The 20,774-nt window shown below is 58.2% G+C and overlaps 2 protein-coding genes across 5 annotated transcripts; both read left to right on the top strand.

Moving 5' to 3' along the window:
• Nucleotides 1–104: 104 nt before the first annotated feature.
• On the top strand, nucleotides 105–3,679 carry LOC128820917 (serine/threonine-protein kinase pim-1-like). The gene is made up of 6 exons (XM_054001757.1): nucleotides 105–632; nucleotides 712–762; nucleotides 992–1,361; nucleotides 1,584–1,760; nucleotides 2,047–3,280; nucleotides 3,565–3,679. Exons 1-5 carry the CDS (start codon nucleotides 105–107, stop codon nucleotides 2,184–2,186), a joined length of 1,266 nt encoding a protein of 421 aa, XP_053857732.1. The 3' UTR covers nucleotides 2,187–3,280; nucleotides 3,565–3,679.
• Nucleotides 3,680–14,503: 10,824 nt separating this feature from the next.
• On the top strand, nucleotides 14,504–20,275 carry LOC128820870 (uncharacterized). Of its 4 annotated transcripts, none has more exons than XM_054001703.1 (15): nucleotides 14,504–14,821; nucleotides 14,921–15,217; nucleotides 15,580–15,644; nucleotides 16,087–16,235; nucleotides 16,558–16,705; nucleotides 16,951–17,138; nucleotides 17,226–17,363; nucleotides 17,639–17,753; nucleotides 17,927–18,067; nucleotides 18,262–18,438; nucleotides 18,572–18,727; nucleotides 18,887–18,988; nucleotides 19,235–19,337; nucleotides 19,610–19,666; nucleotides 19,957–20,275. In XM_054001703.1, the coding sequence occupies exons 2-15, from the start codon at nucleotides 15,097–15,099 to the stop codon at nucleotides 20,154–20,156; spliced, it is 1,860 nt and encodes a 619-aa protein (XP_053857678.1). In that variant the 5' UTR covers nucleotides 14,504–14,821; nucleotides 14,921–15,096; the 3' UTR covers nucleotides 20,157–20,275. The 4 variants fall into 4 exon arrangements, with proteins under 4 accessions (XP_053857678.1, XP_053857677.1, XP_053857676.1 ...); XM_054001702.1 differs by having other exon boundaries at nucleotides 14,943–15,217; XM_054001701.1 differs by having other exon boundaries at nucleotides 14,504–15,217.
• Nucleotides 20,276–20,774: the final 499 nt, after the last annotated feature.

Raw genomic sequence — 20,774 nt, forward strand, 5'->3', positions numbered from 1 at the left:
GCTTCTCTCGATCGGTTTTCCGCTCGACTTTCCACTCGCTCCCATCCCCTTCTCCCTCTCACACTCACTCCACTCCCGTCCCGTCCCGTCCGTGTCCCCCCCCGATGCCGCGTCCCGCAAGGCGCCCCTCGGCGGGGCCGCCCCGTGCCCGGCCCTGCCCGTCCCGCCGCGGAGCCGCCTCCGCCGGGCTCTCTCCGTACTGGCTGTGGCGCCGCTGGAAGTGCCGCTCGCTCTGGTGCTGGCGGAGCAGCGCGGTCTTTTGGCTCCGCCTGGCGCGGGCTCTGGCCCGGCCCCGGCCCCGAACGAAGCCCCTGCCGCGGTTCCGCCCGCAGCCGCCCCGCTGCCGCCCCGCGCCCGCCCCGTCGCCGACAGCGTCGCCGGCGGCTTCCCCGCTCCGAGCTCCGCCGCTCGTCAGCTCGGCCGCCGGCCCCGAGCCGCCGCAGCCCGGGGCGGCTCGGCAAGCAGCAGCGCGCCGGGCGCTCGGCTTGCCGGGGCAGAAGAGCGGGAGCGCGGTGCCGCCCGCACGGGCGGAGAAGCCTCCCCTGGAGCAGCTCTACCGGGAGGGCCCGCTGCTGGGGAGCGGCGGCTGCGGCAGCGTTTACTGCGGGACCCGGCTCGCCGACGGCGCTCCGGTAAGAGACGGGGCCCGGTCGGAGGGGGGCGGCGGGCGGCGGGCAGCGAGCTCAGCCCGGCGCTCGCCTTGGCTTGCAGGTGGCCATCAAGCGAGTGTGCCGCGATCGCATCTCGGAGTGGGCGCGGCTGGTGAGTGAGCGGGGCCAGCGGGAGAAGGCGGCGGGGCGTGCCGGGCGGGGCTAAGGCGAGGCCCGGCAGGGTGGCAGCCGGAAGGCTGCGAGGGGAGCGAGCGGGGAGTGAGCGGGGCCCGCGCAGCGTCCCGGGCCGGGCAATGGCGAGCGGCGGCGGGGCCGGGCAGGGGGTGGCCGAGGCGCGGCGCAGCATCGGCCCCGCTGAGGGCATCGCGGTCCCCCCGCAGCACAACGGCGCCCTGGTGCCCCTGGAGCTGGCGCTGCTGTGGATGGTGTCGTGCCCTGGCTTCCGCGGCGTCGTGCGGCTCCTGGACTGGTTCGAGCTGCCCGACGGCTTCGCGCTGCTCATGGAGCGTCCGCAGCGCTGTCAGGACCTCTGGGACTTCCTGCACGAGCGGCGGTTCCTGACGGAGCCCGTGGCGCGGGGGCTGTTCCGCCAGGTGCTGGAGGCCGTGCGGCACTGCACCAGCCGCGGCGTCCTGCACCGCGACATCAAGGCCGAGAACGTCCTCGTCGACCTGGCCACGGGCGAGGCGAAGCTCATCGACTTCGGCTGCGGCACGATCCTCCAGGACACGTTCTACACCCGGATGTCAGGTGAGCCCAAAGCCGGGGCCCAGCCGGGCAGCGGAGGTTCCCCCCTTGGCTGGCAGAGGGGGAAGAGGGAGAGAGGGAGGGGAGGGTGGGGAATCCTCCTTCAGCCGGCTGCAGCCAAGTTGCTTTTTGGCGGGGCAGGGGCTGGCTGTTGTGGAACGGGGGCGGGCTGGGAGGGAGGGAGGGAGCAGCATCGGCCTGATGAGCTGTGCCCGTGTCCCATAGGAACGCCAGAGTACAGCCCACCGGAGTGGATCCTCTTTGGCTGCTACCATGGCCAGCCAGCCACCATCTGGTCCCTGGGCATCCTGCTCTATGACCTGGTCTGTGGGCACCTTCCTTTCCACACAAACGAGGACATCGTCCGGGGCCAGCTCTTCTTCCCGCCCCGGGTGTCTCAAAGTGGGGATGTGCCTTCAGGGCTCGGGAGGAGGAACGGGGCTGGGAGGGGCAGCTGGCACATCAGTGTCCTGCTCTTGCAGCTAGTGAGGAGGTTGATCTCCTGGGCTTAGCTGGAGGAGGTGGCACGTGTGCCTCTGTGCTGCTCTCCTCCAGAAGGGAAGATCGATGGGAAGCTTTTGGCTGCAGCTCTGAGCACTCCTAGTGTGGCCTGGGCACCGTGGAATGTGGGAGAGCATGGACAGGAGCCTTGTCCCGCTGAGCGGCGGTTTCTGGTTTCTCTCTGCAGAGTGCCAGCACCTCATCAGGTGGTGTTTATCCATGGACCCCGCAGACAGGCCATCACTGGAAGACCTTTTTGAGCATTCTTGGCTGCAGGAGCCCTGCCTGGCCCAGGAGACAGCAGAGATCCATCCCTGTGCTCAGTAGGATCCAGGAGCCCAGCAAGCACCAGCTGCACACGTCTGGTGGCACTCCAAGAAAACCCCGGAGCGTTTCCCTGCGGCCGCAGCACGGAGGAGAGAGCGCAGCCGAGGAGATGCTTCCGCTGGTCCCCGGCGAGTTGTGGAGGGAGCGGCTCAGTGCTCCCCGTGCCACTGGAGAAGTGGTGGCAGTGCGGTGAAGGTGCCACGGACTGGAACAGGGGAAACATTCCCCTGCAGCTCAATGGCATCGGGATGTCCCCGCAAGCCGAGGCACAGCTGGCGTGTTCTTCTGGAGCACCACGTGGAGCTGGGAACACCATCCTGGAGCTGGCCGCTGGCGGGGCAAAGCCGACGGGCTTTGGCTGCGGCCCCTTCCTGGAGGACACGCTCTGCGCCCCGATGAAATCAAGATGAGTCCCCAGCCGGCGCAGGGGCGGGGGGATGCTCGTGCTTCCAGGCATGGCAGGGCTCGGCCTGGCCACGCGCCGCAGGTTCCCCGCTCGGCGGCGCTGGGGAATATTAATTTTTCCCCTGGCCGCCAAGCTGCTTTTTGGTGGGACAGGGGACGGATGTTGTGGAAGGGGAGCCGGCTCCTGGCCTTGCTGACAGCTTCTGCCAGCCAGCCTGGCACAGGCTGGGGCGGGGGCAGCCAGCCTGACAAAGCATCCATCCATGTGGATGGGGGCAGCAGAGGGGGATGGGTTCTGAAGCCGTGCCCAGGCTGGTCTGCTTTGCAGGCCCTCGAGGAAGGGGTGCGTTTATGGGTGGGAAAGGTGGGGTTTTTCCCCACCCGTGGACAGGTTTCATTCTCGCATGGAGTGGTCAGACCCTCCTCAGGCCTGTGAAATGGTGACAGGCTGTGTAGCTTCTTCTTGTTTCCAGGTCTTGTTTTGAATTGACTTTCATGCAATTGTTCTTTATTTTCCCAGGAAGATTACACCTGGTGCCCAGACCGGACGGGGAAGCCCCTGCACCGTCCGTGGAGCACATCCAGTGCCAGCGCTACCCCAGGGGCCACGGCCTGCAGGGACATCCCCTTCAAGAAGGACGAGGACCTCGTGCGGGATCGGCTCCTCTCCTGGCAGCAGGTCTGCAGAGGTGGGTACCCGGCTCCACAGCTGGGCTGGCAGAAGGGCTTTGGGCAGAGGGCAGCGGGCACACGGGCATCCCGCCCTTGCAGCTGCTGAGGAGGCTGCTGTGCTGTGCTGAAGCGGAGGAGGTGGAACGTGGCCTGCCACGCTGCCCTTCTCTCGAAACAGAGAATGGCTCGGGAGGTTTGGGCTCTGAGCACAGCCAGCAGCCTGGCCCGGGCACAGGCCATGGCAGGACAGGGCACAGGAGCCTTCTGTGACTGACCGTGGCTCTCTGGTTTCTCTCTGCAGGCTGCCAGCACCTCATGCCATGGAAACGGCTCCGCTCGGCCTGCCAGACTGGGAGGGCTGGAGGGCGGCGGGTGTTCATTTGCTGTCAGAAAGAAATCCTTATGTTTTTTTGTCATCATCATGATCAGAGCATTTCTTTCATCATTTTCCAAGCTTTTGGCCTCCCTTCCTCCAGGGTAATCTTTTTGTGTCCTTCCTCAGCCACTTGATGGCATTTGGCAGGGGGGGTTAAGCAACGTGGAAAATTCAACAACAGCTCCTGTTGCCAATTGCAGCAGCCCCTTCAAGAGCCCTGAGCTTCCAGTGAGGTCCACGTGTGCCTTGCAAAAGGGAGTGGTTTGCAGCCATGGGGTTGTCACCCTGCTGCAAAAGCTGGGAGGAAATCAGAAGTGGCAAAATGCCATTTTGGCTCAACCCCCGCCCAGGTTCTTCATCTTTCCCCTCTGCTCCATGGTGGGCAGGCAGGGCTGGACTCCAGCAAGGTTCGAGTTCTTGGTGCTCCCTGGCATCAAGGGGATCAAGTAAACTCTTGTATGCAGTGGCTGCAATAGGGCTACTGAAGGAAAAAAGGAAATGTCGTGAGGCGGGGAATCCTTCTTGTCTCCTTTGTCTCCCCAGGAGCCCCTTGGAAAGGGAAATGCCCACACGGGTTTATCTGACTCCTTCCCAGCCAGCCTTTCCCTCAGTCCCGGCTCTCATTTGCTCCGCAGGCTTCACCAGCTCGCTCAGCTCAGAGGAGCTCTCAGAGGAGAAAACGCTGCCTGGCGTGGGGCTGGCTGATCCCTGTCTCATCTTGATTCCATTTCCCCGCTCCCTCCCCCATCCAAGAGACCGAAGGATCCCCCGCAACTCCCCGGTCCTGCAGCAGATCCCGGGCACGTTCCCTCCTCTGCTCCTTGGTGGCCCTGGGGAGGCTCCAGAGCCCTCCCTGTGTGCGGGACAGCTGCTGCAGCACCGCTGCGCCTGCGTGCGAGCGGCGCCCCAGGAGCAGCTGCGCGAGTTCTGAGTCTGAAGCGGAGTCCTCAGCGCACACAAATGACAACTGGCATTTCAGGGGCTGGCAGGAGAAGCTAAATCCATCTGCTCGCTGCCCCTTCTAGCCATGGCCACGCTGATGCAATTGGAAGAATTGCCCCCACCCAGGAAGCTCTCAGGTGGAAGAGAGGAGCAAAAGCCACGTGTTTCTGAAACACAAAATACCAGAATAAGGCTCCTTAACGCTAATTTGCTATTTAAGAGGGGATCATTTATTCAGGCCTGAGGTCCAGTGAGGGATAACTCCTAACCTTATGTGGACATGCAATTTGACCAGTGTGTTGCTTATACACAGTCGCTAAATGTGTATTACAATTTCCCCATTTCCATAAAACCCACCCCAAGTTCCCAGATTCAGCCCTTGTTTTCTCTATCACTGCATTCTTGAGCCACATGTCTTCTTCTTATCTGCCAGCCATCCTTGCTGGGACAGCAGGACCTGCATGCCTTTTTCCTGTGCTAAAAGTTCACAGGCACGGTAAAAATGGAATGAACCCTTTTGGTATCAAGGCCAAGGCTTTGTGTGGCCAGGCAGGGGCAGGCAGGAGGCAGAGCTGTCAGCAAAGGAAGGGGCCAGCCAGGTGGGGCAGCCGGGGGATGAGGACAGCCTGCAGGGACAGAGGCGCAGGGCAGGGACACCGTAGGACAGCCTGGGCTGCAGAGGGCACAGGCATGTGCAGCAGCTGCAAGGCCCTGACAGAGCCAACCTGTGCAGCACTTTGGCCGTGGCTGCTGGCCCTGGCTCCAGGAGGGGACAAGTGACCCTGGCAGCCCTGGGGCCTCATTGCCTCCTTGTCCCTGCTCAGCAGCCTGGCAGGGGCCGCCCCATGGTCCTGCCCTTGGCACTGCACATCCCCACATGCCAGTGCCCATCTCGGGAAGAGCCCTGAGCAAGGAGGGAAGGACAGGATCTGCCTTGCCAGGGGCTCGGGTTCAGCCCTTGGCCCTTTGCATTCCTGAAACACATCTTCATGATTTCCCTCATCCAGCCCCTGGCACTCAGAGCAGCTGAGGAATGGAGTCACATCCAGGGCTGTCCCCAGGGCTCAGGACTGGGGCCAGGTCAGTGAAATCTCTTTATTGCTGATCTGGACGAGGCCATCGAGGGCACCCTCAGGCAGTTCCCAGGTGAGCCCAAGCTGGGTGGCAGTGTGGCTGTGCTGGAGCACAGGAAGCTCTGCAGAGGGATCTGGACAGGCTGGAGCCATGGGCCCAGGACAATTGGATGAGGTTCACCAGGGCCAAGGGCCAGGTCCTGCCCTGGGCTCACAACCACCCCAAATCCCTGGCTCTGCCCTGCCCCTGATCCCCACAGCCTGTCCTGTTTCCTCCATCCCTGCATTGCCAGGGACTTTTTGGGACAAGGGAGCTCTGCTCTGGGCATGGAGGGAGGTGCAAGTGCCACCACTGGAGTGGAGAACCACAACTCATCAGGTTTGTGTCCTTTGGGGGTCAGAGCTGGTGAGAGTCAGAGGCACAGGAAGTTTCTCTTCATGGCCATCAGACCACAGTTGAACAGGACACAATTTAATAACAATCATGCTCTTCCCTGAGCTATGTGCAACATCCCAGCAGCATCTGATGAGTCCACCATCCACAGGTGATTTTCATATTAAAATTAATTTTAGACAGATGTGGTTCTGTGATAGATATAACCACAATTAAGTTTTTGTATCAGGATGCTCGTCCTGGAGCGGGGGCAAAACAGTTCAGAACAATTTCTGAGCAGGGGCCCGCTGGGGCTGCAGCAAGTGCTGGCTCCCACTGAGGCTGCCTGGCCAAGAGCAGCCCCAGGGGCACAGGGCAGAGGCAGAGCAAGGTGGGGAGGAGAAAGAGCAGGGATGAGATTGCCCTTGAAAGGCAGTCGCGCTCTGGGGCCCGCTCCTGGCCAGGGAGCCTGCCCAGAGCCGTCCCCTGCTCACCGGGGCCTTGAGGGGCAGCTGTCCAGCTGGGCCAAGGTGTGCCAGCAGCTCCAGCCGGGCTGGGGAGCCTTGCCAGCTCTGGGCCCTGCTGTGCAGGAGGGTCCCAGTGTGCTACTGGCAGCTGGGGGCCTCAGCCACTCCTCTCTCCAAAGGTGCTCCTGCCCATCTTCAGAAGACGAGCCTAACAACGCAGGCAAAGAGAACTTGACCCGTGTTCCCAGCTCTTCACTTCTGTCCCCATCTGCCCTGCTGCAGCTGCAGCACCGTCTTGATCTCATCCCCAAACTCACCCCTCCATAACGAGACCCTCAGCCCCTGAGCCCCCTGGTCCTGTTCCCCAACCACGACTGAAGGTGGGCAGGCCCTGTCTGCCAGGGCAGGGCTTGGCCCACATTTTCTGTTCAAATAAAGAAATAGAGTTGTCAGAGATATGTCCAGGGCTGAGGGCACATTTCCTCCAGTGGGATTATCTGGGCCTGGACTTCATGAGGCACACAGGGATGTTTTGGGCTCTCTGCTGAGCTGTGCAGGGATCCCTCATGAGGCACACAGGGATGTTTTGGGCTCTCTGCTGAGCTGTGCAGGGATCCCTCATGAGGCACACAGGAGTATTTCCGGCCTCTCCTAAGGTGTGCAGGGATCCCTCATGAGCTGTGCACCAGGGTAAATGTCAGGGGGTTTTTTACTCTTCACAGCACAGCAAAGGGACACTTGGCCAAGGTTTTGCAAGGCTGGGAGAAAGCCTCTTGCAAAGCCTGGGGCCCAAAAGGCTGTGGGCACAGCGGCCGGGCGGAGCCCATCCCCTGGGGCCAGGCCGGGCTGCTCAGGCCGGGCCGGGCCGGGCCGGGCCAGGCCAGGGCCCCGGCAGGGAAGGGCCGCGGCCCTGGGCTCTGATGAGGCTGCTGAGCTCCGCCCTGGCCCTGTGCTGCAGCCCAAGACATTTCCAGCCAGGGCCGTGCCCTGGGGCACAGGAGGCACCGGGGCTACAAGTGAGGCCGCGCCTTCTGGCTCTCAAGGGGGCTGGCTCTGTTCCTTGGGAGGATGCAGAGCCTTGTGCCTCAGCCTGATGGGGCAAAAATCCCCCCAACATCCCTCTGTTTGCAAAAATCAAGGCTTTGTGCTCATTAATAGGAAAAGCTGTATGGGTGGCCTGCAGCTAATGTTCTTTTGTTGGCTGGACCCCAGTCCGTGCTCAGGTCTCAGTGACTGACCCAGCCCCAAGCTGCTCTTAAGACTGATTTGATCAAAGGCACTGAAGCTCTGTTGACTACAAATGCTCCAAGAAAACAAGCACAGGAACTTGGCTAATGTTGGTGACAAAAGCAGAGTGCAGAGTTGAACCTTTGAGGCCACTTCACTGCCACCTACCCCCACCCTTTTCTTTTTAATTGATTTAATATTCTGAGTGCCCGTTCTTGCATGAAATGGGCCCTCAGCAAGGAGCTGCTGGGCCTCCTTGTGGTAAACAGGTGAAATGCAATTAAAAGGAGGCTGATGACTTTTATAAAAAATGTGCCTGTTTATTAAAACTTGGAACAACAGAGGCCGAGGCCTCAGGGTAAGCCTAGGGCCTGCGCCACAAGCCAGAGGTAGCTCTAACAGCGCTGTGTGACAAAGTGTTCCTGCGGACACGAGGTACCCTCGAAAGAGCCCGGGTGCTCCGCACCCAGGGATTTTTTAAAGTCTCTTGGGGGTGCTCGATTGGTGCACTTTGGATCCTCTTGCCGACCGGTCCTTTTCTTGGTCGCTGATCGCTCTATAAGATGGTGCAGTCCTGACCAATCATTTTGGAACACAGCAAACTTACTGGGTGGCTCGTTTCCCAATCGTAGTTCCAGTTGCTGTCATCACCCTATTGTTATGAACAAGTTCAGTATGGTTAAAGTTGTTAAAACACTTACAGTTGTGATAAGCTAATTATGTCAATAAATGTTAACCCTTATTATACCCCCCCACTGTTAACACTCCCACATACACCCTTGTTGTACCCCTCACTGTTAATCCCCTTACATATACCCTTTGTTATTAGACACCCTTGTTGTACCCCCCCCGATTTATTAAAGAAATATGGATATTGATCTAGCACCAATATCCAACTGTGATGGACAAAAACTCTCTAACAGTTTAAAGTTAGAAAGTGTATGTTTATTGCAACGCCGGACAGCGTGCGGGATGGCTCCCAAATACACACCGTGCCTCTCAAATGATTACAGAGTCCTTTTATCCACACAAGAATTGAATACCCAAAATACAAATACATATTCATAATTTAGTACATCCCATTCCTTGCTTCGTATGCTAATCATTCCGAAAGCTATTAAGCATGTGTAGTTTGTTCCTTGAAATGGGTCAGTGGTCCCTTTCATGAGGAGGGGTCCCAAAATGAGGAAATAAATGAAGTCTTCCTCATTTTGACCTTTCTACCTTTTCAATGCAAATATGACAAATGAACCTTGGTAGAGCTCCCATTCCTTGTCTTCAATTGGTTTCAGAACAGAGGAGGCCCACAATTGTCTTATGTTCCTAAAAGCTATTTGTCAGTTTCTATATTCTTCATTATAAACCCAGCTAACTGAACATTGTGTTGACAAGCAATCAATTATTAGTTAACTACTAACTCTTAACTTCATCAAAGCCTACTTACAGAGTCCTTATATTTTAATTAACTCTAGTAAGGCTTATCTCTAACTAAAATCTTAGCTCTTCTAAAATCTCTAAATCCCTTAAAGTTTATCTTTCAACCCCACTGTTACTCTTTGTTCTTACACACCCTGGTTGTACCCCCCTTGTGCCCTCCCCACTGTTAAACCCCTTACATACCCCTGGTTGTACTCCCTTTACCTGTACCCTTATTGAGTCCCTCGGGTATCGCCTCTGCTGCTCCCAAAATGGCGGTCGGAAACAGTCCCGGTGATATGCAAATTAAGCAAAGCAGAAGAAAATCCAACCAAAGACCCTAGAAACAACGAGCCAACCTAAAATTCGGAAAACTAAGTGACTGGACCTGCTGGGGGAAAGCCCCCCTATTCCATCAACAGGGTTTTGGAGGTGACCACCACCTAGGGTAACTGGACTAGAATGAGGACCCTAGCCGACGAGCCAGAAGACGTCTTCCTAGGCATGCCCATGAGGACGGGAGTCCCAGTTCTGCTGTGAAGCAAAACTGATCACCTCGTCTGCGTTGCTGAAGGGAGCAGCGGTGGTGTGCACGACCCCTTGGGCCCCCACCCAGAGCTGATCACTTAATAAAGGCCTTAAAAAGGAGCTGGTCTCCTGGCCCATTTCTATCACTTGGGGGCTCGTCCGGGATAGCCACGCCCACCAAGGACACCAGGACTGGGACGGCCACCCACCCTGGGCCTCCGGGACTGCTGGCTACTCAGACCGCAGGATCAGCCTTTGACCAGCGACACACAGGAGCACCGGAGGAGTAAGTAACCCCGGTGGCGGGCGAAGGGGGCGTGCGAAAGGTGTGTGAGTGAGACGAGGGCCGGCAGCTCGGACCCTCAAAGCGATTGTGGACCCCCTAGTATCGCTGTTTCGGACTCCCACGAGGGGGCCGGCTGGGAACGGGGGGAAGCAAAAGGACTTGTTGAGTGAGGTGTCCCCTGGGGATAGTAAGGTCCCCCCGCGAGCATGCAGGGGATAGCCAAGTGTGAGTGGCACGCAGCAGGGCTAGGTCTCCCTTGATAGGACCGTTGAGGTCTGGGTAGGTCCGGGCGTGTGGAGTACCCAGGCAGTGTGTGAGTCACACACATCACAGGGTGACCCCAGGCACTGCCGGCACCAAGCGCCCACGAGGGTCCTCACTTCCCAGGACCGGGTCAGACGTGCTGTAGGTGGTGCGCTGCCCCGATCTCAGGGAGGAGACTGTGAACCACGGCCAAGAGCACTGGGGTGGGGAGTCTTTAGGTTAAGGCAAGGACAGGCACCACACATTCCCGCACACATCCCTTTTGCCTCGGCTATTCCGCTGGGGAGGGGTAGTTAAGCCGGGATGGTGGACAGCAAAGGGGTCGGGCCCCGCTTGGGTTGATCCCAGTTTCTGGGAAGGGATACCCCCGGGTAACCCCACAGAGTCTCCTGGAACCTTCCTACCTCCGTTTAAAAAAATTGAGGAAGGCAGACACGGTATTAGAACAGGACGGTCTAGCCTGGGGAGTGGACTCGTGGTCCAGCCTGGTGGGTCGCTAGACAAGGGGAGGTCCTGGTGCCCAGGGAGGGGCTTCTAATGCTAGGGACCCTGGCGTGCGTTGAAAAAGGTGCTCAACAGTCTCTAGGGTAGAGGCAAGGCGCGGGGGTACATTTAGGGGGGGTCGGATCACTAGGATAGGCCCCAAGGGGTACGGCAGAGGGCCGAACCCTAAAAAGGTGTGATTGTAGTGATTTACCCCGGTAAAAGGAGAGAGAGAGAGTGAGTGAGCCCCATCCCTTCTCCCTTAATAAAAGTTACTCCCTGGTATGAGAGTGGAAGAATGAAAGCATAAGAAGGGGTTTAAGTTATCTCAAGGAGGGAAAAGGCCTGTGTTAAAGTTAGATATTTAGTTAGAAAGGAGTTTTGAGTTACTTATAGATTTGTGTTGCCCGTCTGTAAATTTCCGTTCGGGTAGGGGCACCTTAGAGGTTTGAGTTGACTATTTAAGAATGGGTCAGTGTGTGAGTAAACAAGGAGGCCCCCTGAAAGAAAAAAGGAAAGCAAAAAGCATTCCCATAAACAGCCCACTAGGACAGTTACTAAACCATTGGGATTCTAAGGAAGCCACTAAAACCCTTGACCAAGTTAAAATGATTTATTACTGTACTGAAATTTGGCCAAAGCTAAAATTACAAGGGAAGTGGCCCTGGTATGGGACTCATGATCCATGGATCTGTTCTGAATTAAACCAGTATTTAAGAACCCAAGAGAATCTTGATATAGAGCAACTGACATATGCTGCCTGCTAGCAGACTGAGGATGCGGGTAAAGGAAGTGTGGAAATTTGTAAATTAAAGAAAAAAGAGGAAAATAAGGAGGAAGGTGAGGAAGAACAAACAACTAACAAGACTTGGGATCTTCTAGATCACCTACCCCCTCCTCCTCCAATTTACCCAGTCCTAAATCCCAGCCCCTTACCTGCCCCTCCCACAGTGATCCCACTACCACCTCCTCCTAATGTCCCTATCCAAGACCCCAATCCTGTTCCTGTTCTGACTCTTCCAGTGGTAACCCTAGCCCCTTCCTCACCCTCTCTCTCCACCCCGATTCCTTTGCAGGCTCCATTAACAACCAATTCGACCCCTACCACAACCTTTCTTTCTTCTCCAACCACTCTACTTCCCCCTAATGTTTCTAATCTTAAACTAGAGCCTTCACCTCACCCAATAGTGACTTTTCCATCTTCTCCTAGCTCTGCTATATCTTCACCTCCCTCTTCAGCTCTTCCATTGCCACCCCAAAGTCTAACCTCAAACCCCAGTCATATGAATTTACATCCTTCCCCCTCACCTGCGTCTATCCCCTTACCACCTCCTAATTGGGATTTGAGTTCATCTCCTTCTTCCACTAATCAGCAAGACACTACATACCAGATAACTCCCCAAATTGATAACACTATTGATGGCCCCTGGTGCAATACTAGGTCAAGGACATCAAAACCTGAAAAAATGATGCCCCTCAGGGAAGTCCCAATGGGAGGGATGTTGGGAGGGATAGGATTTGTAAATGCACCGCTCACAGCTTCAGAGGTTCGGAGCTTTAAAAAGGAGTTGGGAAATTTGGTGGAAGATCCAGTGGGTATTTCAAACCAGGTGGACCAGTTCCTCGGACCTAGTATTTACACCTGGGGGGAGTTGAATTCCATTCTTAACATTTTGTTTTGTCCTGAGGAAGTCAGGATGATAAGAGCGGCAGGCATACGGATATAGGAAAGGGAGAATAGAATAGGGCCTCCTGGAGACCTTAAGATGCCCTAGTAGATCCAGGATGGCATCTGAATCGGGAAGAAGGCAGAAGGAGTATGAGAGACTACAGGTCTCTAATAATTAGAGGTATAAAGGAGTCTGTTCCCCGGAGCAGTAACACCAAACTGGCCTTTGAGAGTACTCAAGAAAAAGATGAGACTCCAGCAAGTTGGCTCAATAGGTTAAGAAGAAATTTTCAGTTATATTCAAACATAGACCCTGACAGCCCAGAAGGGCAAGTGCTTTTAAAGGTACAATTTGTCACTAAATCTTGGCCAGACATTAGAAAAAAGCTAGAAAAGACTGAGGACTGGCAAGAAAAAGGTATAAATGAGTTGTTAAAAGAGGCCCTGTGGATCTATTTAAGAAGGGAAGAGGAGAAGGCAAAAGCAAAAGCCAGAATAATGGTAACAGTTGCCAGGGAGAGCGTTGGGGCTGACAATGAACCACCAACACGTTCTCCTAGAATAAATCAGGGAAAGCCAACACCCTTGAGAGGGCGATATTGGGAAAAACCCGGACTCAGGAGGGAAGGGGAAAGACCAAGAAGAATAGAAGGAGCACCTAATGACAGGGCATGTTATTATTGCGGGGAAGTAGGACACTTTAAGAGAGATTGTAAGAAGCTGAGGATGGATGAAACAATTGCACAAGAGCAAGAGGCCCTAGAGCGGGTCTTGAGGGGTGATGACTAGGGGTGTCAGGGGCTCTATATGTTGGGGGATCCAATGAAATACCAAGAAGAGCCCCTAGTAAATTTTAGTGTGGGTCCCCAAGAGGAAGACTTTGAATTCTTGGTAGATACTGGTGCTGATAGGTCTAGTATTAATAAGCTACCCTTGGGAATGACTACTGGGAGCAAAACATGTGAAATATTAGGGGCAGAAGGAAAACCATTTAGAGCATCAAATATTGAAAAGGTAAAAATAGAGGGAAATTCAAGGCAATGTATAGCAGATATAATTTATTTGCCTAACCTGGAAACCAACCTATTAGGAAGAGATTTACAAGTCCTGCTGGGGGTGGGAATTATACCAGAAAAAGGGAAAATGGTGGTTAGACTCATGAGGTTAACCTAAAGTGACATCGAAGAGATTTACCCTGAGGTGTGGGCAGAGGAAGGAAAATATGTGTATTTGGATATTCCACCAATAAAAGTAGAGATGCACAAAGACACTCCTCCCATACGGGTGAGGCAGTATCCTGCATCACCAGAGGGAAGGAGGGGATTGGTACCGGTGGTTGAACATTTATTAAAGGAAGGTATCCTGGAACCATGCATGTCCCCTCATAATACCCCCATACTGGCTGTTAAGAAGGCTGAAGGAAAGTATAGACTGGTCCAGGATTTAAGAGAAGTAAATAAGAGGATTATTGCAAGACACCCAGTAGTGCCCAATCCATATACATTATTGAGTCAGATCCCAAGAGAACATGCTGCAGGCAAGAACTTCAATGAGAAAATAATTTCAGCATTGAGTAAGAGCTTCTGACAGAGACCAAGTGTTGTCAGCAGTTGCTCCAAGTGCTCCTGCCAAGAGCCCCTGCAGGCAGGAGCGCAGCCCCCAGTGCACGTGGGCTTTGGCTCCCTCTGGCACAGAAGCCCCCCACGGGCACAGGTCTCTGGGGCAGGAGAAGGGCACCAGAGCTGCCAGGGCCCAGGGGGTGGCAGGTCTGCTTGGGCAGGGACTCTGCCACACCTGCTGATGTCAGCGCTCCCCGGGCCCCAGGGGTCCGAGCAGCATTGGTGCCCTGGCCCACACGTTCCTTGTCTGTGTCACAGCCGCGGGTTTAGGATGGCCACCAGCCGGGACGTGTCCCAAGGAGGCCGTGCCAGCTTCTGTGGAAGGCCCCGTGCCCTTCCCAGCACAGCTGCGTCGGCAGCCCTGGGGGCTCCTTCTGCTGCCCTGAGCCCGCAGAGCAGGGCAGCGTTTGCTGATGGTTTCAGCTGTTCCTAAAGACCCTGTCGGGCTGTCTTAGACACTTGGGGTGAGGAATTCCTTCCAACCTGGGCCACTTTGGGTGGGCGGAGGGCGGCCCCAGGGCAGGGGGCAGTGTGTGCAGGGGCCCTTTGTGACACGGTGCTGCGTGGTCACCGTGTCATGGAACGGGACAGCGTGTCCAAGGGCCCTTTGTGACACGGGGTGACATAGGAGCTGGCGGTGACAAGACCACGCCAGAGTGCTTGGAGCACGCGACGGGACAGGACGGGACAGAGCGGTGCCGTGAGGAGCCCCCGCACAGCGCACTCGTTCGTGTCTGACCCGGAGCTTTTCCCAGGCGTTATTCCTGCAGCTGACCTCGAGGCCAGACCACAGGACTTGGTGACCTGTGGCCTTCCCGAGGCTTCTCTTCTGCAGGTGCCCTTGAGGGCAGACCGTGGGACTCGGTGCCCCGGAGGCATCTCCCATCCCTGCCACCGGTGCCCTCGAGGCCTGACCACAATCAATCCTTGACAGGAGTCTCCTGTCCTTGTGGCAGGAGCCCTCGAGACCAGAGTGCAGGACTTGCTGTCCTGTAGCCTTCCTGAGGCTTCTGTCTTGAAGGTGCCTTCCAGGCACGACTGCAGGACTCGCTGACTCGGAGCTTTTCCGAGGCATCTCTCCTGCAAGTAGCCTCAAATCCAGTCACTGCCATGGAGCAGAGATCCCTGAGAGGGCCCAAGCTGGCCTGGGTGCAGGAGGAGGAAGAAGGCCCTGGAGCTGCCCCAGTAGAGGAGATCAAAGAGGTGGTGCGGTTCAAGACTCTACAGGAGGGTGAGTGGCAGAGCTGGGCTTAGGGTTGGTGCCTGCAGCCAGCTTGGCACCATTCCATCCCATCCCATGGCATCCCACGGCATCCCATGGCATCCCATGGCATCCCATGGCATCCCATCCCATCCCATCCCATCCCATGGCATCCTATCCCATCCCATCCCATCCCATTCCATCCCATCCCATCTCCTGAGGACATGCCCACGGACAGGACAGAAGAGGGGCCGGGCAGACACCCCGCAGCGGCCGTGCTCCATCCCCTGGGGTATCCCGGGGCTGTCCCTGCCTGGGGAGCTCAGGGCTGGGCTGTGTTCTCCGGCCTCTCCCGCAGCCCCTCAGCTCTGGCTGCGCTCGCTCTTTGCCAGATGCAGCCATGGACCGCACACAAGAGCAGGACCCCGCCCGTGGCCTCTTCCGCAGAACAGTGGAGGTACCTGCAGCCATCCCCACCTGGGCTGGGCCTGCTGGCACCGCTCAGCCGAGCACCGCGCTTGGAGCATTCCGTGGAACATCCCTGGCTTCCTGCCCTTCTCCTACACTTGGTTTGCAAATTCATCAAGAGGATTCAGGAGGAAGAGCCCAGCACCATGGGCAAAGGGCTCAGAGCATATTCACACACCTTCAAAACCAAGACCTGTGCTGCCCTGCTGGATATGCTCGTAGAGGGCGGGTTTTGCAATCCAAAGCAAATAAGCAGCCTGTGGCCAGGGTTTGATCCTCCCAGGAATTGCTTGGCCTCCCAAGCCACGCCCGCTGGTCACTGGAAGCCTTTGAGGCCATGGCAGTGTGGTGGGAAGGGAAGCACTTCTCTGGGGAAGCTGGGGACATTCCTCCCTCTGGCAGCTTTCCAAGTCTCCCCGTGCCTTCTCCAGGTGCCCGCCATGGTGAGGTACATCCACGAGTGGCTCATGGACAATCAGTTTGCTGAGCAGAGGCTGAACAGGGCCCTCCTGGATCTCACTGAAGAACAGCCTGCTGATGTAGTAATGACGCTCCTGTGTGTGGCCCCATCCTGTGACAGGTATGGGGCCACCTGCCCAGAGGGCTCAGGGCTCCCCAGCCCATCAGCCTGTACAGCCTGTCCCAGATGTCTGACCAACAGAGAGTCCCCAGGGCCCTCTGGCTGCTCCCTTTGCCAGCCCTGGCACCTCAGCCCCCGAGCCTGCTGCCATGCTCCCTCGCTGCCCCTCAGGAGCCTGTCCCCACAGGCCTGGGCTGCCTGGGCGCTGCTGGCGAGGGGCAGTGGGCAGAGGCAGAGCCGGCAGCCAGCTCAGGTCCCCGCTGCTGCCCAGGCTACGGTGCTGTGTCCCAGACCCCCCTGAGACAGAGCTCTAACCCCACAGAGCTGCTTTCACCATGTGGAAGAGCATCATGTGCTCGCCCAGGACTGCCGAGCCAGTGCAGCTGATGCTCCTCGATGTGCTGGGGAGTTGGCCAGAGCACAGCACGTTCACCTCTGATGGGGACAAAACGGGTGTCTTTGTCCTGGCTGTGAGTTTCTGCAACTGGCCTTTGCTGGCCCCAAGGCCACCTGCCCAGCAGCTCTCCATCCTCCTTGCCCCACTGCATCTCCCTGCCTCAGGCGCTGGGCTGAAACCTGGCCTCGGGGCAGCTTCAGGGGCACCAGGCCCGCTGCTCCCCCTGCGTCTCTCCGGGCCTCTCCCTCCCGTGCTCGGGCCCTGCCACACCGACACCTCGGCACTGAGCGCTGTCTCGGGGGGCTTTGTCCTTTGCAGGCAACTGTGGTGATGTGGGAGATCCTCCAGGTGCCCTGTGTCCCACATATGGTGACGGTGTATTTCCCCCACCTACTTGTGCATCTGCTCTTCCAAGTGTTCTTCAGCACTCTGGATATGCCAGAGGAGGTCGATACCTTCTGGAAGGGATGCCAGCAGCAATACGGCCTTGCCACCAGCCCCAACAGGTACTCCATCCCACTCCTCTGTCCCTGCCACATCCCTGGGCAGGAGCCAGTGCTCCCAGTGTTACCTGGGCTTTGCTCTGCACGCAGGTTTGCAGTGCGGACCCTGAAGTCCCTGCTCTGCCAAATGGAGCACGAGGATGTGGTGCTGGCAATGGAACGCAAGCGTGGCTGGGACACGCTGCTGTGTGCTGACACCCACCACTATGCCGTGGGTCTGCTGGCCAGGTGAGACCCCCTTCTCCCCGCTGCCTCTGACATTTGTGCTCTGTGCCCAGGGTGCCCCACACAGTCCCAGAGGTCGTGGGCCAGAGGGCCTTGTCACCGAGGCACAGCCAAGCAGACTGGAAAAGGCTGGCAGAGGAGGGTACCCACAAGGAGCCGCCTCCCAAATAGCCCAGGGCCCCTTGCAGGATGCTGGGGAAAGACCAGACCTCTGTGAGTCCGTCCTGGGAGAGGTTTGTCCCCCGGCCCAAAGTCTTGGTTACTTTTTCTCCTGCCAGGGAGATATCCCGTGTCTCCATCCCCTTGTGCTCCCGGATCGCTCGCTACCTGCTCCAGCTGCTCAACACACTGGAGCCACGCTGGGAGCTGCCCGCCCTGGCGTTCCTTGTGGAGGTGAGCCTGATGGCCAGCGCTGCCTCGCTCAGCTGCCTCCCAGCTCTCTGTCCTCTCGTAGCTGCACCTGCCTGGGACGGGTGCCCGCGCCCTGTGCTGCTGCCTGGGCCCGGCCCTGTGCGGTTCCGGGCTCCTGCCGGCCGGGTCCCCTGTCACTGCCCTGTGCCTTTCAGGTCCTCGAGTGCCTGAACTTGAGTGGAGGCAGTGCTAACAGAGTCCTGCAAATCTTGTCAAGGCACCTGCACAGCAAGTGCAGGGACAGGCGTCGCCTGGCGCTCAGGGCCCTTCTCAAGCTCATTGACAATCCCTCGATGGTGAGAAGGGGGCAGCGGCTGAGGCTGCGCTCGGGAATGCAGTCGCTTGGGCTTTGCTGGGCTTTAGGCACTGGGGCAGCTGCTCCCAGCTCTCCTGCCTCCTGCTTCAGCTGCCCAAGTGCTCCGCAACAGCCCTTTGGCCTCTAGGCCCTGCGGCAGCAGGATGGCGTTTCACAAACTTGTGTTCCGCACAGAGTGAAAAAATGGGGAGCCTGACTGAAAGTCTTGTGGAGCTCCTGTGCGACACAGATGGAGAGATAGTTAGCATGACAGTCACGCTCCTCAGCTTTATCTCCCAGGACAAGGACATGCTGATAGGCAGCTCCATTGCACTGCGGCTGGTTGAGGCGCTCCTGCCACTCTTTGACCACGTAAGGCTCGCTGCCTCCAGCCACAGGCACTGGCTGCTGCCCGGACACTTTGTGCCCTGTGGATTTCCAGGCCTGAGACAAGCTGAGCCCCATGCAGCCGATGCTCAGGTCTTTTTTTCTTCCTTTCATACAGGACAATAGCCAGGTGCAGCTGCTCTCCATCCTGCTCTTCCAAACATTGGTGTCTCTTCCACTGCAAAAGGACAAAAAGGCCCTGAAGACACACGCGCGCCAGAGTCTGCTGCCACTCTTCTTCCACTGCCATGATGAGGATGGGCGTGTGGCACAGGTGAGGACTCGTGGGCTGCTGCTGTCCCCCTGGGAGGTGGCTCAGCTGCCTCTTGCCCTGGCGCCTGCTGGGCTGCAGCCTCCTCCAGGCCTTGGCACAGGGACACAGGTCCTGCGCCCTGGGCTGTGGGGCCATCTCCGTGTCTCTGCTGCTCTCCAGGCTTCTCAGGAAACGCTGCTTTGTGTGGCCCAGTTCCTGAAGAGGAGGGATCTGGAAAAAGTGGTGAAGAACAAGAAGCTGTGGAAGTTCACCGAGTGCCTGGTAAGGATGGTCTGGAAGTGCCAGCCTCAGGCTGGAGAATCCCCCTGAGCGCGGTGCTCAGTGTGCGGGGCTGGCAGCTGTGCCCCTGCCCGCTGCTGCAGCCAGAGGCGGCGCGGGCTCTTCTCCAGGCTCCTGTGGGCCCGAGCTCACGGCGGTGCGGGCAGGGGAGGCTGGGGCTGGGCGCAGGGAGTGCCCGGCCCAGGGGCTGAGCCCGCGCCAAGCCTTCCCTCCTGCCGCTCTCTCCAGCTGGCAGACGACAGCAGCAGAGCGGCCGAGCACCTGCGCCAGGCCATGCCCTACCTGGAGAGCCCAGAGGAGCCCCTGCGAGAGGCGGCCATCAGGTTCCTGGGTGAGCCGCGAGGCCGGGCTCCCTCCCCGCCCCGCCGCAGCTCGGCCCCAGCCCCGCCTGCTGCCCCGGCAGCGCCATCCGGGCCCGGCGGGGTGGAGCCCCGGCTGGCCTGGGCGCTGCTGCCGCCCTCTCGCAGCCGTGCCCTTGGGCGGCAGCGTGCGGCAAGGGCCCGGCTGAGCCCTGCCGGGCCAGGAGGCCGTGTGGCCACAGGGCTGGCAGCGCCGCTGGCAGGGAGCTGTGCCGCTGGGCCGTGACAGGCTCTGTGTTGGCAGGGATGGCCGGGCGGCAGCTGAGGGGGAAGAAGGAAGAGCTCCAGCTCATCTGTGAGGGTGAGTGAGGGCAGCGGGCTGTCAGCAGGGGCTGGCGGGGGAGCTGCAAGCCGTGCCCCGGCTGCGCAGGGCTCTGCTCCCTGTGCGGACGAGGGGCGGCGTGGGCAGAGCACACGGAGATTTCAGGGCCACCTGGGGGATTCGTGGCCAGCAGCTTCGGGCTGATCCCGTTTGTCCCTTATTCCCTGCTGGCCATGGCCGGAGCCGGCTGGGATGGCCCTGGCAGGGAGGTCTCCTCGGGTCCCCTCAGATCCGGGATCTGACCATGGCTCTGTTGCTCTCTCTTTCAGCCCTTGAAGGCACGGCAAATGACATCAGCGTTGCCGTTGGAAGCCTGGCAATTCAAACGTTGTACATCCTCCAGGCAGTAGAGAGAGCTGGATATTCCCTCTTGGACAGCCTGCATGATCAGCTGCGCAGGGCATGGAGGACACGGCCTCGTCTCTTGGGGCTCGGCTGGCTGCGCTGCCGGAGCTGTGCAGAGTGCTGATCCCAGAGGCTCTGTCTGCTGGGGCCACCTGAGCCAGCAGCAGTGTTTAATTTCTTCAAGATTGTTCTTTCATTCTTTTTGCTTTTCTGTAGGATATAAATATAGGATGTGTTATAATAGACAGACTCCCAGGATCTTTCTTTTGCTGCCCAGGCTCTGCAGGGCATAGGGGAAGAGGGAGCAAAGGGTGCCTGGGCTCAGCAAGCTGCCCAGGCACGTGCAGGCTTGCAGGGAAAATGGCCAGAAGCCCCTTGGCCTTTGGTGGTTTTGCTGAAGCCTTTGTGCTGCCAACAGAGCCGGTGGGCAGGGGCCGGAGTTCCAGGGATCCCTGTGAGACCGGTGCCTGGAGATGGCCACAAGCCCTGTCCCAGGCAGGAACGGCCATCTGTGTCCTCCTGCCCGTGTGTTGCTGGCTGCATTGCTGAGGGCTCCGAGGTGCCTCTGGATGGGGCTCCTCGGGAGCTCCTGTGGGGCTGCGGCGCTGCTGCCGGGCAGGTTGGCCGGGCTGAGGGAGACCCTGAGGGGATGGGGCCAGCAAGGGATGAGGGGCTGCGAAAGCCCTGACAGGACAAGGCAGTGGGAAGGCACGGGGGGGATGTGGGAGGCAGTGGGTAACGT

Source organism: Vidua macroura, chromosome 32 (genome assembly GCF_024509145.1).
Source record: "Vidua macroura isolate BioBank_ID:100142 chromosome 32, ASM2450914v1, whole genome shotgun sequence".
Classification (NCBI taxonomy): Eukaryota; Metazoa; Chordata; class Aves; order Passeriformes; family Viduidae; genus Vidua; species Vidua macroura.

Excerpts from the sequence above, each read along its gene's own strand:
- LOC128820917 (XM_054001757.1), top strand. The coding sequence starts at position 105 with ATGCCGCGTCCCGCAAGGCGCCCCTCGGCGGGGCCGCCCCGTGCCCGG. Across the intron at positions 633-711 it reads GGCTCGCCGACGGCGCTCCG|GTGGCCATCAAGCGAGTGTG; the intron begins GTAAGAGACGGG and ends CTTGGCTTGCAG. Across the intron at positions 763-991 it reads TCTCGGAGTGGGCGCGGCTG|CACAACGGCGCCCTGGTGCC; the intron begins GTGAGTGAGCGG and ends GTCCCCCCGCAG.
- LOC128820870 (XM_054001699.1), top strand. The coding sequence starts at position 15,802 with ATGGGCAAAGGGCTCAGAGCATATTCACACACCTTCAAAACCAAGACC. Across the intron at positions 16,706-16,950 it reads CGGGTGTCTTTGTCCTGGCT|GCAACTGTGGTGATGTGGGA; the intron begins GTGAGTTTCTGC and ends TGTCCTTTGCAG. Across the intron at positions 18,068-18,261 it reads TCATTGACAATCCCTCGATG|AGTGAAAAAATGGGGAGCCT; the intron begins GTGAGAAGGGGG and ends TGTTCCGCACAG.